At 34.6% G+C, this 15,427-nt stretch overlaps 2 protein-coding genes across 4 annotated transcripts in view; both read right to left on the reverse strand.

Moving 5' to 3' along the window:
• Window positions 1-15,427, reverse strand: part of LOC141529515 (patj homolog) — a 769,735-nt gene that overhangs the window by 315,749 nt on the left and 438,559 nt on the right. For all 3 annotated transcript variants that reach the window (XM_074246076.1, XM_074246077.1, XM_074246078.1), the window contains one exon: window positions 15,088-15,310. In XM_074246076.1, the coding sequence (XP_074102177.1) occupies window positions 15,088-15,310 (223 nt within the window). The remainder of the gene's footprint in view (window positions 1-15,087; window positions 15,311-15,427) is intronic.
• LOC141529547 (uncharacterized) lies at window positions 6,024-7,454 on the reverse strand. The gene is made up of 2 exons (XM_074246151.1): window positions 6,507-7,454; window positions 6,024-6,405 (listed from the first exon to the last, which is right to left on the reverse strand). Exons 1-2 carry the CDS (start codon window positions 6,579-6,581, stop codon window positions 6,133-6,135), a joined length of 348 nt encoding a protein of 115 aa, XP_074102252.1. The 5' UTR covers window positions 6,582-7,454; the 3' UTR covers window positions 6,024-6,132.

Below are 15,427 nucleotides of genomic sequence, written 5' to 3' on the forward strand. Positions count from 1 at the left end.
AGCAGCGCCCCCGAACTCAGAGAAACAATCGCTTCTCGTCTTAGAAAAAGGGAAATGGGAAAAATGCGAATCCCGCCCAAAATAAATTACTTCGAAGATAGCGACCTTGATTTAACTACAGAAGATCCTAAGACAAAATCAACAGCAAACGAACAAGAGGGGGACGATGATGTTTTCTTGCCAGCCTCAACTCCCGTTCCCTCCACGATTAACAAACCAAATACGGGACAAGAGGGGAACGATGAAGAGGAGAAGGACGAAGAATTAGAAAAGAATAAAGAAAACATCATCCCACAAAGACAAAGACGAAAAACCCTCGACCTAATAAAAATGTTCGATGAAATCATTAAAAGGCGACCCCCACCGGAAAATCCTTATAAAGAAAAAGCTCTAGAAAAAATGCTTCTAGAAGAAGCAATATTCAATTACACCCCCCAAGAACTAGCAAAAATGAAAAGAACTAGTTCCGAAACAGAGAAAAATATCCGCCAGTCGCTAAGTAAAATGCCTCCACTCTGGCGAAGCGAAGAAGATTCCGTAGATGACACAGCAACTGAAACTAATGTCGACGAGTTTCTTAGAGACAACAGCGATGACCTCGAAGCAGAATCAAACAGCGACATCAGCCCAGAAGATACGGGAAGAAGCGAAAATCCCAGCGAAATGGAACACCCCGTCATCGTAGAGCCGGAACCTGCAACCTCAGCAGAAATTGCTAATACAAGAAACGTCGTCAACGTACACGATAAAAATGAAAAACAATTAGATAAAAACTCTCTAACACCACAAAACTTAATTAAATCCCGATTCACTGGATATTTAAGAGACGGTCCAGAACCCCGAACCCCAATCTTCGGAAGAGTCCTCATCCCTGATGAACTAGCGGCCATGGGTATCCATTATGACCACACAAGCCGCCAAATCGTAGACGAACACGGCAAGGGAATACAGGAAATAATCGAACTTGAACCGTCCAACGCGAATAACACCCTTATCGAACCAGAACGGGTAGAACAAATAAATAATTTACCAAAAGGGATTAAATCAACCAATCCACCAAATAATAATAACTCGGAAAAATCCCACGATTCGGATAAAACCCAAAATAAGTCAACAACATGCGGGAATACAACAGTGGGGGATGATGTAGGGAACTACCGATTTGGACCGCCCTTCGTCGCTCACGACCCTCCAACTTTCGAAGAAGCTGAAAATATTTTTGCCGAACGACGTAATCGACCAAAAATATCTTCACCCTCTAGTTCAGACGAAAGTATATCCGAAAAGGGTCCCGAAATAAAAATAAAATTCGCAACCAGCCGAGATGGGCTCACTTATGCCCGAGACCATTTATTACATTTCTTAGCGGCTGACTGCGAAATAATAAAACCTGTTGCGAAGCTGCTCCGCGACTTAAGATTTATACATGCTGACGACCTTCATGCCTCAAAATCTACAAAAGGGGATGTATTTGTCACCAAGTTAGGTCGTTGTAAAATCTTCACGGTATTTATCAAGACAAAACATTTTGAAAAACTAGACCCAATTGACCTGATCGAAGGATTGAGAAATCTTCGACAGTCGATGCACATACATGACATTCACTCACTCCGCTGTGCAAAACAAAGAGACGAGTTCGACAACCTTAACATCCAAGCTTATTTATCACACGAATTAGGAGATTGCCCACTAACAATTACCTTGTGCGAAGGGAATGTCGAAATACCAGACGAATCCCTACGAACAAAAATAATTGAAGAAAATCATAACAGTTTAATAGGGGGCCACAAAGGCGTTGTAAAAACGTATTGGCGTATTCGCGAAAGATATTACTGGCCCGGAATGAAAGACAATATCTATAATTACATTCGAGCTTGCGAAATCTGTCAGAAAAATAAACTCACGCGAATAAAAACCAAACAGCCTATGTCCATCACTGATACACCCTTTGAACCTTTCGAGAAAATTAGTATAGATACTGTAGGACCCCTACCTATGACCCCTGACGGTAACTTACATATCTTAACGATTCAAGATAATTTTTCTAAAGCAGCTGCAGCAGTTTCTCTCCCTGATATCAGAGCAGTAACAGTCGCAGATGCCTTATTAAATCATTATATCGCCCTTTATGGGTGCCCTCGCGTAATTCTATCAGATGAGGGCACCTCATTCACAAGCAAATTAATCCAACAACTAGCCAAAGCGCTGAAAATTCAAAGAATAACAACTTCTTCCTACTATCCTCAATCGAACGGAGCCTTGGAGCGATCTCACCAGCGTTTAGTCGACTACCTCCGGACTTACGTAGATAAATTCAGTAACTGGGATCGATACATCCCAATGGCAATGCTAAATTATAATACCACCGTACACACGGCTACGAAATTCACACCCTACGAAATTTTGTATGGAAGAAAAGCCCGTAGTCCGACTCAATTTCCAGACTTCAGAAAAATCGAATCATATAACGATTATCTAGCAGACCTGATTAGCCGAATTTCCGAAATCCAACGAATATCTGCGGAAAACCTAACCAAAGCTAAACACGAGTCAAAAATTCGATTTGACAAACATATACACCCGGCCCAATTTAATGTAGGAGACTTCGTATTTACATTAAAAGAACCTAGAAAAAATAAATTAGATCATTACTATACTGGCCCATACAAAATAGTCGAAATAAACGAAATGGGGAATTTAATAATAGAAAAAGAAAACGGAAAACGGAAATTAATCCACCCAAATAAGGCTAAAACAGCCAGCCGCGAAAATTTCGACTAAAAAGAACTTAGATTGTTTGTTTCAGTAAATATACATATATATAGACGCAGAAATCTACAAAAAAATTATGATCGCTGCACCACTTCTCCTCCTGGGAATCGGATACCTGGCATGGGGAGCTGACGAGGTGAAAATAAAACCAATGGAAGCGAATCCGGGCATACTATACGACCCATTCAAAAGAGTCCACCTCATCAGAGAAGAATGGCAAATCATCAGCTCAATAAACATCGAAAAACTAGTAACTCTCTATCCCTACTTAAATCAAAATATATGGGAAGCTTATGGGATATGTTCTCAAAAATTCAATCATTCATCCTGTATGTCGTACCTGAGAACCAACACACACCGAGAAATTTATGCCGAAATCGAACAAGCAAAACACCGGCTAAGGCAGTTCCTCGAAGATCCTCAACTTGAAGAATTACATCCATAGAATCGCACAAAAAGAGCACCATGGTGCGGCTTCGTAGGCTCAATTGCACGAAAATTATTCGGGACTATGGACTACAGCGACAAGGAACATATCTCCAATGAGCTAGACAAGTTATATCAAGACAACAGAGAACTGGTACACTTATCGCAAAATAACACCCACATCATTAAGAGCGAAATCAACGAAATCCTCAAACACGAAATAAATATAACCAACCGAATCAAAGAACTGGCGAGAACTTCAGTATCTCTGCAACAATCAACGAATAAACAAATAACAAACATACAAAAGATCCAACTATTATCAATGGTAGGCGATGAAAATATTCACCGAATGACTAACCACCTAAGAACTCTCAACAATGTAGAAAAAGCCATAGAGGAAGCAGAATGGGGAAAACTGACCTATTTAACAGTGTCAGCCAAACAACTAAACCAAGCCACAGCGGACATGATAAAAAAACATCCAACCTTAAATCCGCCACAACCTCTGGATCACATGGACATCAACACGCTGGCGAAGGTGTCGAAAATAGAAACAGGAAAATCGAACGGTCACTTCCTGATAATAATAACGGTACCACTCTTCGACCAGACGCCGTGGCTAGCATATGAACTGAAATCACTTCCCAAGTCCGAGAAAATCGGAGATCAATTATCAACATTGACAATTCAGCCTACGTCAAAATATCTAATGACGGAACCTGCATTCGAAGAATATTTCCTCGCTGAACAAGATTACGTGGACAACTGCAAACCCATTGGACCAGACATGGCCTGCCCAACCGACATTCCAACGAAAATAACGAAACTAGAAAAAGAAGTAGATTGTGAAATGGAATTACTCATGAATCCAAAGATAAAATATCTCAGAGAGTGCAACGTAAGAATAATCGAAAAATGTAAATTAACTTGGATAAAAATGAATGAGAAAAACACGTGGGCATACTCAATGTGTAAAGAAGAAAACATCCAATGGAAATGCCCAGAACTGACTACCGGAAACACCATAATCAACGGAATCGGACTAATACACCTACAACAAGGATGCCAAGCAAACTGCAACCAATATAAAGTCCGAGGAACGGCTAGAGAATCAACAAACATAGAAATAATCGCACCAAGTTTCAATCTATCTATCGAAACATTAAACTCGAGTATCATATTTAACAGCGAAAATCCCAATCTACTAACAAAACTTTCAGATCCAGCTACAATCATCGACAAATTCGAACCTTGGGGTCAAGGGCTAGAAGAAAACGAAGAAAAAATGTCATTAATAGCACTAGATCACCAGAAAGAAGAAACTAATAAGAAAATAACCATCGGATCGGTATCAACAATCGGAATACTATCGATCATTATAAGCGGGTTCGCAATACAAAAGCTCATTCGTCGATGCCTACTAAAACCGCGACAAAACAACAAAATAGTCGAAAAGCCAGCCGTTATAGAACTGAAAACAACAGAAGAAAAAACGTCATCACCGATGAAAGTCAACGAAGCACTTCCAGAGAAATCGGAAACCAACGAAGAAGGAAGTCCACCGAGTAAGCAAACAACTACTGAAGAAGCGCCGGAAAACATCGAGAAACCAAAGAAGTCAAAAACATTCCGACTAAGAGACTACAAATCACCGATCTAAACACAAACCAAACATCAACATCGTAGAAAATAAAATCAACACTAAAGAATTGTTAATAATAAAAGGGATAGTAAAATGCAAGATAAATTTTCATTTAATTTATAAAAAAAAAAATATATAAATATATTTTAACTTACAAATCTTTTGCGACAGTAAGACAAAAGACTGAAGATAAAATTATCTCCGGCCTTGAGGGGACGAGTGGAAACAGCGCAAAATCTCAAAATTTTTGATCTAGATTCTTTTTCAAAATTTTTTCTATAAATTCCACCAAAAATTATTCTTCCATTTTACTATCACCATATCATACAAATTTTTTTTTTTTACCATATTATAATATCAAATCATTCAACTAGTTAATTATATTCTATATTAAACCTATATAAAACTTATATAAAGAATAACTTAAAACTATATAAGGAATCCAATTATACACTATTTAATTTTCTATCACATATATGTAACTAATTATTATATTTTACCATATTATTATCTATTAACATTATTATCATGTCAAATTTTTTTTAAATATATACACACAACAGTTTCCATATACAAAAAAAAAATATTTTCTCTTTATAATATAAAATTTTATTTCAGAGCTAACGTCACTCATACAAAAATTTTCTTGAATTCAAAAATCTTTTTATAACTCAAAACGATTAACTTAAACATTTAGTATTTAATAATCAAAAGTAAAATAAGAAAAGAGAACAAGAAGAGTCATCTAGCGTTAATCGTAACGAGCTACTAAGTCAAGCAGAGTAACTTACCGACTCCCGCTTCATCGCGACCGCCTCTCGGCAAGCCACGCCCACGACTGTGTTACCGCATGGGTATACATATAATACACGTATACACACATACCCACAAAAACATTCCTCTTCCCTACTCTCTTTTAAGAGCAATCTTCATAAATCTAAAAATTATCTAACTAAATTATTTTACTTAACTATTTTATTAATCAACTAAAAAAAAAAAAAAAAAAAAAAAAAAAAAAAGGGGGAGAAAGTATGGGAAACAAATTGAAAAAAAAAAAACCATTTGAAAAAAAAAAAAATTTTTGTTTTTATTTCCTCAAAAACAAGGAAAGTTTTCTTATATATATAAAAAAAAATAGTTTTTTTCTTTATGAAAAGAAAGACGCGTCCGGCTCTTGGCGGAAGCAATGACACTCGATACGTCTGGCCTGCAACAAAAAAAAAATATAATCATTTAAGAGAAAAAATTTTTTTTTAAATAGTAACCATGAAGCATATAGTAACATACCTCTACCCCATGGTGACCAAACCATTAAAGATCGCCTCGAGCAAGGCGATCCTTAAACGATCGATGTCCTCGTGGTTGGGGGCGAGCACTTCCTCAAAGTCTTGGTCCTCAGCTACCATCACTAGGTCCTGGAATCCGAAGAAGACGACTGCCTCCACGACCTCGGGAGGCAGAGAGCCAAACAGGGTCACCAGGCAAGAAGCCAAAAATAAGGCTTCTCGCGGATGGATGGGACGTGCCAACCCCGCCAAGAGCCGAACCGCCCTTCTCAAATCCTAGAAATAAAAAGAAAAAAATTTTTTTACGAAACAAAGGTGTTTTAATGAAAAAAAAAAAAAAAAAAATTTTTTTTTTCTTAAAATAATGCCTTACTTACCCTCTCCCCATACACCATTAGGGCCATCTGGTACCAAGTACCGTAGCCCTCGAAATTGGTCTCGCATGTATACATTTTTAAACTTTTTCAACTGAAACAGCTCACGGTTTGAAGCACACTAACACTCTATCCGGCTACGTGAAACTCGAGAGGCAAGCGAAACCAGATAAGAAAAGATCATTTGTCAGCAAAATATGTACAGTGCAACACATTGCAGTATTAAAATATGAATTAAACTTAAATACAAGCACTAGATGACTCCTCCTGTTACTCTTTTTCACTACACTAAATTATATTAAGTCAAGTCAAAAAAAAAAATTTTTGTAAGTGGCTCTCGCTTATGGGGAAGATGGCCATAGGAAAACCGAAAAACTATACTAGCATCTCGCTTTTCCGGGGGAATGTTATGTCCAACCCAAAATTTTTTTTCTTTAAATTTAAATCACCCGCGCAGATGGAAGACTTCTCCATGCGCGAAAGCCACAATAAAATATAAGCTACGCGACTGCTGGTTGACTAGCGGGGACTTCTGCAATCTCAGCACCGCGAGTATTTAAAAAGGCGATCAACAGCCAACGCCTGTCTTTGATCAAGTAATTTGACTTCCGCGTTTACTTGACGGGCCCGTGCATTCTAAAAGTCCTTCATCTTAAGTTGCGCTGCACTTAAGACGAGTTCAGACTCGGTTCAACCGGCAGGCCACGTATTGGTCTTTGAGCAATTAATTCGACTTCCGCGTTTAATTGACGGACCCGTGCCTTGTAAAAGTCCCTTATCTTAATTTGCGCTGCACTTAAGACGAGTTCAGACTCGGTTCAACCGGCAGGCCACGTATTAGTTATTAATTAAAAATCTAGAGAACCGGAATCTCAAAGTTCTAATTTGCCCTGCACTTAGGCGAGAATCCGGGCAGTAAGTTTAAATAAAACATCTCAAAAAGCTAAATTTGTGCACTTTACCCTACGGGGGACTGGAGGACGTTAGCTCAAATAAATCAAATTCATTAATATAATTTCGATTAAAATCAATTTGTGAAAGTGTAAGTTTTAATGTTTATAAAAATAAATCTCAATAAAAGTGAAATCAGTTTTCAACAAGTCATTTCATAAAATAAGAAGCCCGTAATATAAGCAGCCCAAATCCACCCCACTCCATCCGCTGCAAGAATCAACCAAAGGGCCCAATCAAGGAACAGGCGCTAACGGCTGCCCTAAAACCACGGATCTGACCATCAATAAAGTTCCTGCAGAGAGTAAGTACATCTAGTCCCATAAAAATTCGTCAGTCTCAAACGAAGGCGTGGTAAGTTTGTATCTCGAAAACGTCCCACATAAATAATTAAAACAACGGAATTAAAAACTCCGTTGCGTATTCTTTAAACTGTTAGTCCAAACCTCCACCGTTTACGCTACCGCTCTAAAAACGCCCTTGGACATAACATCGCCCATTGCATTCCACGGAAAAAATAATAATGTCAAAGTGTACGTCCGCGGTTTCGTAAGATGATTATTTATTTGACGATCATTGATATATGAATAAATTTTAAGGGCATATTTTATGTCTAAGTATATTTTTATATGTTTAAGGAGTTTCGTCACATAATTGGTCGATTTGGTAACAAATTCTTTGCTCAAAAAAAATATCCAGACATCAACTGTACGAAGATGATCATAATTTTTCCTCCATAAACTAATGAATTTTCGGTTCTCGGATAAGTTCAATAGAAAAAAATTATCCAACAAATAATTATATCCATTTATTAAATGTTTTTCGCCGTCGAGATGTGAAATGGAATCGATGTTCGATAAATTTATAAGATATTTTCTAAGAAGTCTGTGTATGTCATCCTCATTTAAACTATGATAATCCGGCGAACCGTATAACTATTTTTATAATATACAACACAAAAGTACCCGTCCACGGTTTTACTCCATAAACAATCAGGAAATAAATTTTTTACGTAAATACATAAGCCTAAAGGCAATTTTTTTTTGTTAGATCAATTCAAATGTCATCATGTCAAATATCGTCGTGTCATTATGTCTAAACACATAGTCATTTGATATTATTATGAAATATTGACAGAAAAGGAAGGATAACCAAATGATTACCATTGATAGAAATAAATAAATCAGTCTATGCAAATTAGCCTATCCGAATTACATCAAAATCCAAATTCATTTCATAAATAAATGAACAAAAATTCTTCGACATATTCATCAATTTTCAATTTATAAACGACAGATTCATTCGAGAATTCCGATAGGGGGCGCGCCGTTGAAAATTCTAGTAAACAAAAAAAAATTTGGTATTGACCAGGTAGTTTACATATCAGAGTAGCCAACACGTCTTCGGAGAGTTCTAGGTTTGAATCTCAGTTTGAGCTAACCGAATTTTTTTTCGCATATTCTATAAACTCTCATTGAAAAGGTCCTTTCTAATTCCTTTCTCAATTCTCTCCTCCCTATTATCCTGTGACGTAAATGTGGAACGCATTGAGCAATAAGTAGCGTAACTTCTCTTCTTTCCCGCTTTACAGCCTAATTCGATTTTAATTGATAGATTTAGACCATTGTAATAGTCTAGAACATTTCTGAAAATCTTGGAGACTATATCAAAGAACAAGGAAAATGATTTCATCAAGACATAAGTGAAATTAAGGGTTGTTATCGAGTAAATTACAATGTCATTACGATCGCAGGTTTCGTTGGATGTTAACTAGAGAAATATCAGAAATAAACAGAAAACGTAAGAGGAACTCACTGCGTAGGTCATTTGAAGACAAAACAGTTCAGTACAAACGAACGACAGGAATAGCCTTCAGGGTCAACCGTTTTCCTAATTATTTTTATTTTAAAAATTTCGACTTTTCATGAGTTATTGCAATTTTTTTGCATTTTGCGCAATTTTTTCCAATTTTGATGGCTCAACGGGCTAATTAACTTCCAGATTAAGATTCAGTAAATTGAAATACATGAAACCCGACTAGATCTGGGTCCACAAAAATTTTTTTATCACTGTGACTGAAGTTTTTCGCAATTTTTGCCTTTTTTTACGATTTTTTTCATTTTCTCAAATATGAAGGGTACCGGGTCAAGCAAGCTTCGAATTTGGATTCAATAGGTCAGAACATATATTCGTAGGTGGGTCTGGTTCAAAGTACATACAACTTTTTTTTTTGTGTGCTGTCGTAATCTATCTATATAATTAAAGGAGATTCCCATCTATATCAGAGTAGGTCAAAGAAATCAATGATATTTTTAACTTCCCGCTAAGAAAATTGAAAATTTTCAAAAATCGGGAAGTTATTGGTTCCACCCCGTTTTTCGAAAATCGAGTTCTCATCAAATCTTAACGTTTTAAGGTCCTAGGAAGCTCGCCTCTCTCTCTCTCCCTCTCTCTCTCTCTCTGAGTGAGTGAGTGAGTGAGTGAGTGAGTGAGTGAGTGAGTGAGTGGGTGGGTGGGTGAGTGAGTGAGTGAGTGAGTGGGTGGGTGGGTGGGTGGGTGAGTGAGTGAGTGTGTGAGTGTGTGTGTGTGTGAGTGTGTGTGTGTGTATGTGTGTGAACCTCGTATAACTTTTACACAGCTTGATCGATTAGATCAAAATAGTTGCCAATCTGAAAAGTATCATTGTCATTAAATTTTATATAAATTTGAATCGATTTGGTCAGCTAGATTTTGAGAAATCTCAAGAATAAAATGATCGAAAAATCGGTTTTTTGAAATATCTTCTAAATGGCTAAACTAATTAATTCAGAAAACTAATGCGCTTATAGAATGAAAAAACCACGTCGATTGCTACCAGTCCTGTCAAAATCGATTGATTCGTTCGAGAGTTATCCGGAACGAAAAATTTCAAGAAAACTTTTCTTCTGACAACTCCAAAATTTTTTTTTGATGGTTATTGATGAAATAAAATAATCATTAGAGCCAAGAAAACACTTCGATTGCTGCCAAGAATATGAAAATCAGTTAATTGGTTCATGAGTCATCGTTTTTAAAAGAAGTATGCAAAAGTGAATATCATTGTGTGTGTCAAATTTTTTTTTCCGCTTTAGTAGATCAATTTTACGAATTTCATAAAAAGTATAATATTTTGCAACTACGCACACTAAATACGTTCCAAAATTATTTCTTTAATTTTTAAATTTACAACAAAATGTTTTTTAACTTCCGAAAATTATATAAAATTATATAAAAATTTATTTTATATTTTCTTATAAAAAAAGGTATAAATTAATTAAATAATTAGTAAAGATTATGAATTTTGGGCTTAATTTATTCCTTGATTAATTAAGAACAACTAAGTTTTTACTTTTTTTATCGTATTGCAATTAGTTAACAAAATATAATTAGTTTAAACATGAAAAATCAGGTGAGTCTAATGGAGTATAGAAGGCAATAATTTTTAAAATTCAATAAAAAATATAAATAAATTTTTTTTATGAAAAAAAGTAGTTAGTTGTTTGTGTTTTATAGTGTATAGTATGAAAAAAAATATACCGAAAAAATTTAATTGTTTATAACAAATTGTTTATTTAATAAACAATGAAAATTTAAAAATAAATTAGATTTTTTTTTAGCTATCAAAGAGAAACATAAATTATGATTTAAAAAAAAATGGTTCCTTAATATTAAATGCAAGTGGTAAAAAAAAATTGTTAATTAACGAAAGTATGACCCAGATATCGGAAAAAGGGTCTAGAGTAGGGAAGAGGGACTGAGTCGGAAAAAGAGGGCCGATGGCTAGTACAGGACAGCTGAGGAGTATGGCGCGGAAGAAGGGACGAGGAGGGAAACGACGGCAGTTACCTACTCTTCGTCATTCATGTTCGCCTGATACTTCGACGGGCGTATTTTCTCGAGAAATTATTATTTAACATTGTAAATAACCCGTTTTTCTTTATTTAAGTTGTTGTTTACGAGTGCAGTATTATTATTCTAATTATTAATAATGATAATTTACGATATTGAGAGTATTATTCACTAAAAACTTGTGAAAATATTATTATTTAATTTAGATTTGATTATAAAGATCGAAAACTATTCTTTTGTTAGTTAATATCGCTTGTTTAAAACAATTAATGTTTAATATTTTAGTTACCAATGTGGAATATCTAGAGGGGATAATAATTAGTTTAGTTATAAAAGTATTATTTTGTCTATGACGATTATTAATTGTGATTATATTTCTTTAGTTAAAATTTATTCAAAGAAAATTAATTTAATTATTTTGGAAACAAATTATTGTAAATTTCCAATTTATAAAAGAAATTATTCTAAGTCCCGAGCAAGTTTTAGTATGGGAATGTATTCTGTCGAATTTGTATGTAATCTGTTGACAATGATCGAGAATGTATTTGATATTTAATTTTCAAAGTGAAAAGTAAAACTCGGAATTTGACGAACCGAATGGATATAGAATGAAGGAATACCAATTAAATTGATAGTTTGTAAACACCGTATAGATGGCAAAAACGATCATTCCGGTTCGTTGTAAGTGAGTTTTTGGGAAAATAATAAAGCCCAAAAACTTTTCACGAAAAAGCGAGTCTTGTGACAGAGTGTTATTGAGGGAATATTCTTCTACCAATAACAGCTGGAGGGACATTACCTTGGTTCGTCTTGAACACTGGTAAGTACCTTTTGAACTCTCAGCAAGATTTGACTTCCCTGGATTTTTAACCCTCTGTCAAAAATCCGGTAGGTAATCACACGCCGTGCCGGTGGGAGCGGAGAGGATACTCTCCATCCGCTCTCGGGGTAGAGATTTAGGCCCAGGGTGACGGCTAGTCCCCTGGGGAAGCGGGTAACCAGTTTTGGAGTTTTAGTTCGCGATTTTGACGCTCACGAGAGTGAGAGTGGGTGAAAGGTTGTCTTGTACAGACCAGTTTTGATCGGGCCTTGATACGCGTGCGTTGACCGACGTTGTGAAGTCATTTTTTTGTATTATTGTCGTTAGATTTAGTTTTTGAGGTTTGATATAACCTAAAATTGTACTACGAGAGTGTTGTGATTTTTTTTGTAACCTTTTTCATTAACCTAATGAATTGATCTTGATAATTAAATGATTATTTTGATTCTCTATCATAACCTGTCTGACATTTTGAGTTTAATCATTAGACGTAATTATTTATAGTTTATAGGTAACTGAGTCCTGTCGGTTTTATTTCGGATTGAATATTGTGGTTTGACCCCCTTTTATCCTGGACTCCGGCGAGCTTCAGATTCGAGCAAGGGGGCATTTTGTGTCGCAGTATCGTCATATCGTTCAGCGTTTATTCGATCAAAAAGAAGAAACACTCAAAAATTACCCGTTACAAAAGCGTTTTTAAGCAACAAAAAAATTTTTTTAAGAAACGATTTTTTTTTTTAAATCATAATTTGCATTGAAGATTATGAATCCAAAAAGAATTTTTCAAATTACTAATAATTAACACATTTGTTTATAACAATTTTTTAAACAATAAATTATAAAAATTATAAAAAATCATTTTTAAGTCGCTTATATTAATAGGAAAACGAATCAATGTAATTGTCTGAAAAAAATAATTTTTTTTACAGGATTTATTTAACTTTTTAATTTGTCACCGACGTAAATTGTTAATAACAATGTGGGGATTAACAATTATTTAGTTCTACCGATAGGAATTCATTCTGTGGTTATTGAAAAACAGCTCAGCAAAGTGAAAAAAAATTGAGCTTCATAGTTTAACAATTATCTCACTTGCAATGTTGATGTACAGGCTATACGAAATTGTTAATTAACTAATGCATAAATTAATGAAAAATTGCGATAAAAAATTTTTGATGGCAGATTATTATTTATTTGTCTATTCTGTAAGTGCTTGAATTTTTTCAATTATTAATTTTAATATTTTATATGTTTAAATAATATTTTTTGTTATAAGGTACCAAGGGGGCGTGGCTTCGGGATACCCGAGCGCCCGTTTTCGGGCGTATTTTCAGCCCTCTGTAAAAATTATAAGTATTCATCCTGAAATTCTGGGAGTCAAGACTTTTTTTTAGGAAATTTCCTCCTCTTTTTGGAACTTTTTTCAAATTTTAGATATCTCAAAAAGTTTTTGAAATATAAGCAAAAAACTAAACCCCCTTTTTTTTTAGTTAATTGTTTATAACTTTTGTAATTTTTGCGAGCGCATCTTCAAATTTTCCAAAAACTTTCTAGATGTAATAACGAATCGAATGACACCTCAATCATATTTTTCCGAGCCTTCGAAAAAATTTTGACCTAAAAGGCACTTGTTGACTAGACTATTTGATCAGGCTCGATATTAGCTAGTAAGGCCATATAAAAATTTTTGATGCATTTATATCTGGCCTGATATGATCTGATGCGTCCATATTTAATTTCTGTTATGTCCTCACTCCAATTAAATATGTTACTATATGGAACTATATTTAAATCTATCCAACTTTTTTTTACATATAACAATATTTAGTTCCAGATACTAAACAAATAATTTTATCAAAGTTCGAGCTTTTAAATCTGATTTCACCTCTGTTATTTTTCTAATTTAGGACGAATTATAATCTCTAAAGCGATGAACTACCTTAACAATATCGTAGAATCATTTTTGCAATTTTCTGTATACATAGTTAATTTTATCAATCTACTCATAGATACTATTATTATTTTTATATTGGTAATCATATATATATTTTATAATAATAATAATAATTGTATTTATATATAGATATTGATAATTAATGATTAATAAATTAGACAAAAAGTTTTGTTCACTACGAATTGTTCATGCATACGATTTATATTAGTGGTTGTTATAAGAAACTCTGCTCTCAATGTACCTCTGTTCGGTAAACAGGAAATGAATTAGTCGGTCAAGCGTCAGGTCCTAGGTTCGGTTCCCATAGTTGCCGTTTTTTTTATGTCTATGGCAATTTTCGTACTTCACAAAAATGATCGGTATGTTATCTTTTGTGCTCAAATTTACAGATTTATCTACGTATGTTATGTCGTCATACTTTTTCATCAACTTTTCGGAAAGTTACGGTTAAGTTTTCCATTTAAGGTATTTCTGTTAAGTTGTTGTCTAGTTGCGACTCTACATTATAGCAAAGTTGACAATCATATTAGCGTCACTTTTCGTTTAGCACGACTACTAAGAAGGGTCTTCAATAAGAGTGATGGGAAAATTTCTACTCGATCGATCGCAGTTATTACTTTGCTATTTAGAAAATATGACTATATCGACTGTTTAATATTACTGCAGTGACATTCTTTTTTTTTTTTTTTTTGCATTATAAGAGATTATGTCTAAGTAATATGATCAGGATCACGGGTAATTGAAAAAAACAATGCTAATCAATAACGACAAAACGTTGCAAATCAACGATTGTTTAAATTGAGTAACATTATTTTTTTCAATTATCCGTGATCCTGATCATATTACTGTTTATGAAACTGGAAGTGAACTGTATTAAAAAAATGAATTGTGTCTCAGGTTGGATAGTACAATTCCTTTTGAAGAATTTACGACTTTGCATCGTATGAAATCGTATTTTGCAACTTCTCTACGTTATGATACAAAGAACTCACCTTTTTCACACACATAACCTGCAACCGTTATTCCAAGTCCACAAATATCTTTCTTTAACTCTACACTAAAGCGTTCCGTTTCAGGGAGCGAATGTTCTTCAATTGAATTGTTGCAATGTTGTAGTAAATACAATGAGTCATCTAAATTTAATTTAAAATTTTTAGATGGTACTTCTATTTGTAGAGAGTTATGAACAACCTCCATGATAAGTCCCGGCTTAGTCTGAAATCATCATAAAATTAATTTTAATTAATATTTACATTCTGTTCAAAATAAAAATTATCCAAGTATTGGATTTCGGGTGAGGTTGACTAGCTTCATTGAGTTTCATGATTATTA

The sequence above is a fragment of the Cotesia typhae genome, unplaced genomic scaffold, assembly GCF_013202065.1.
Source record: "Cotesia typhae breed Kobodo isofemale line unplaced genomic scaffold, CoteBio_Ctyphae contig_48, whole genome shotgun sequence".
Classification (NCBI taxonomy): Eukaryota; Metazoa; Arthropoda; class Insecta; order Hymenoptera; family Braconidae; genus Cotesia; species Cotesia typhae.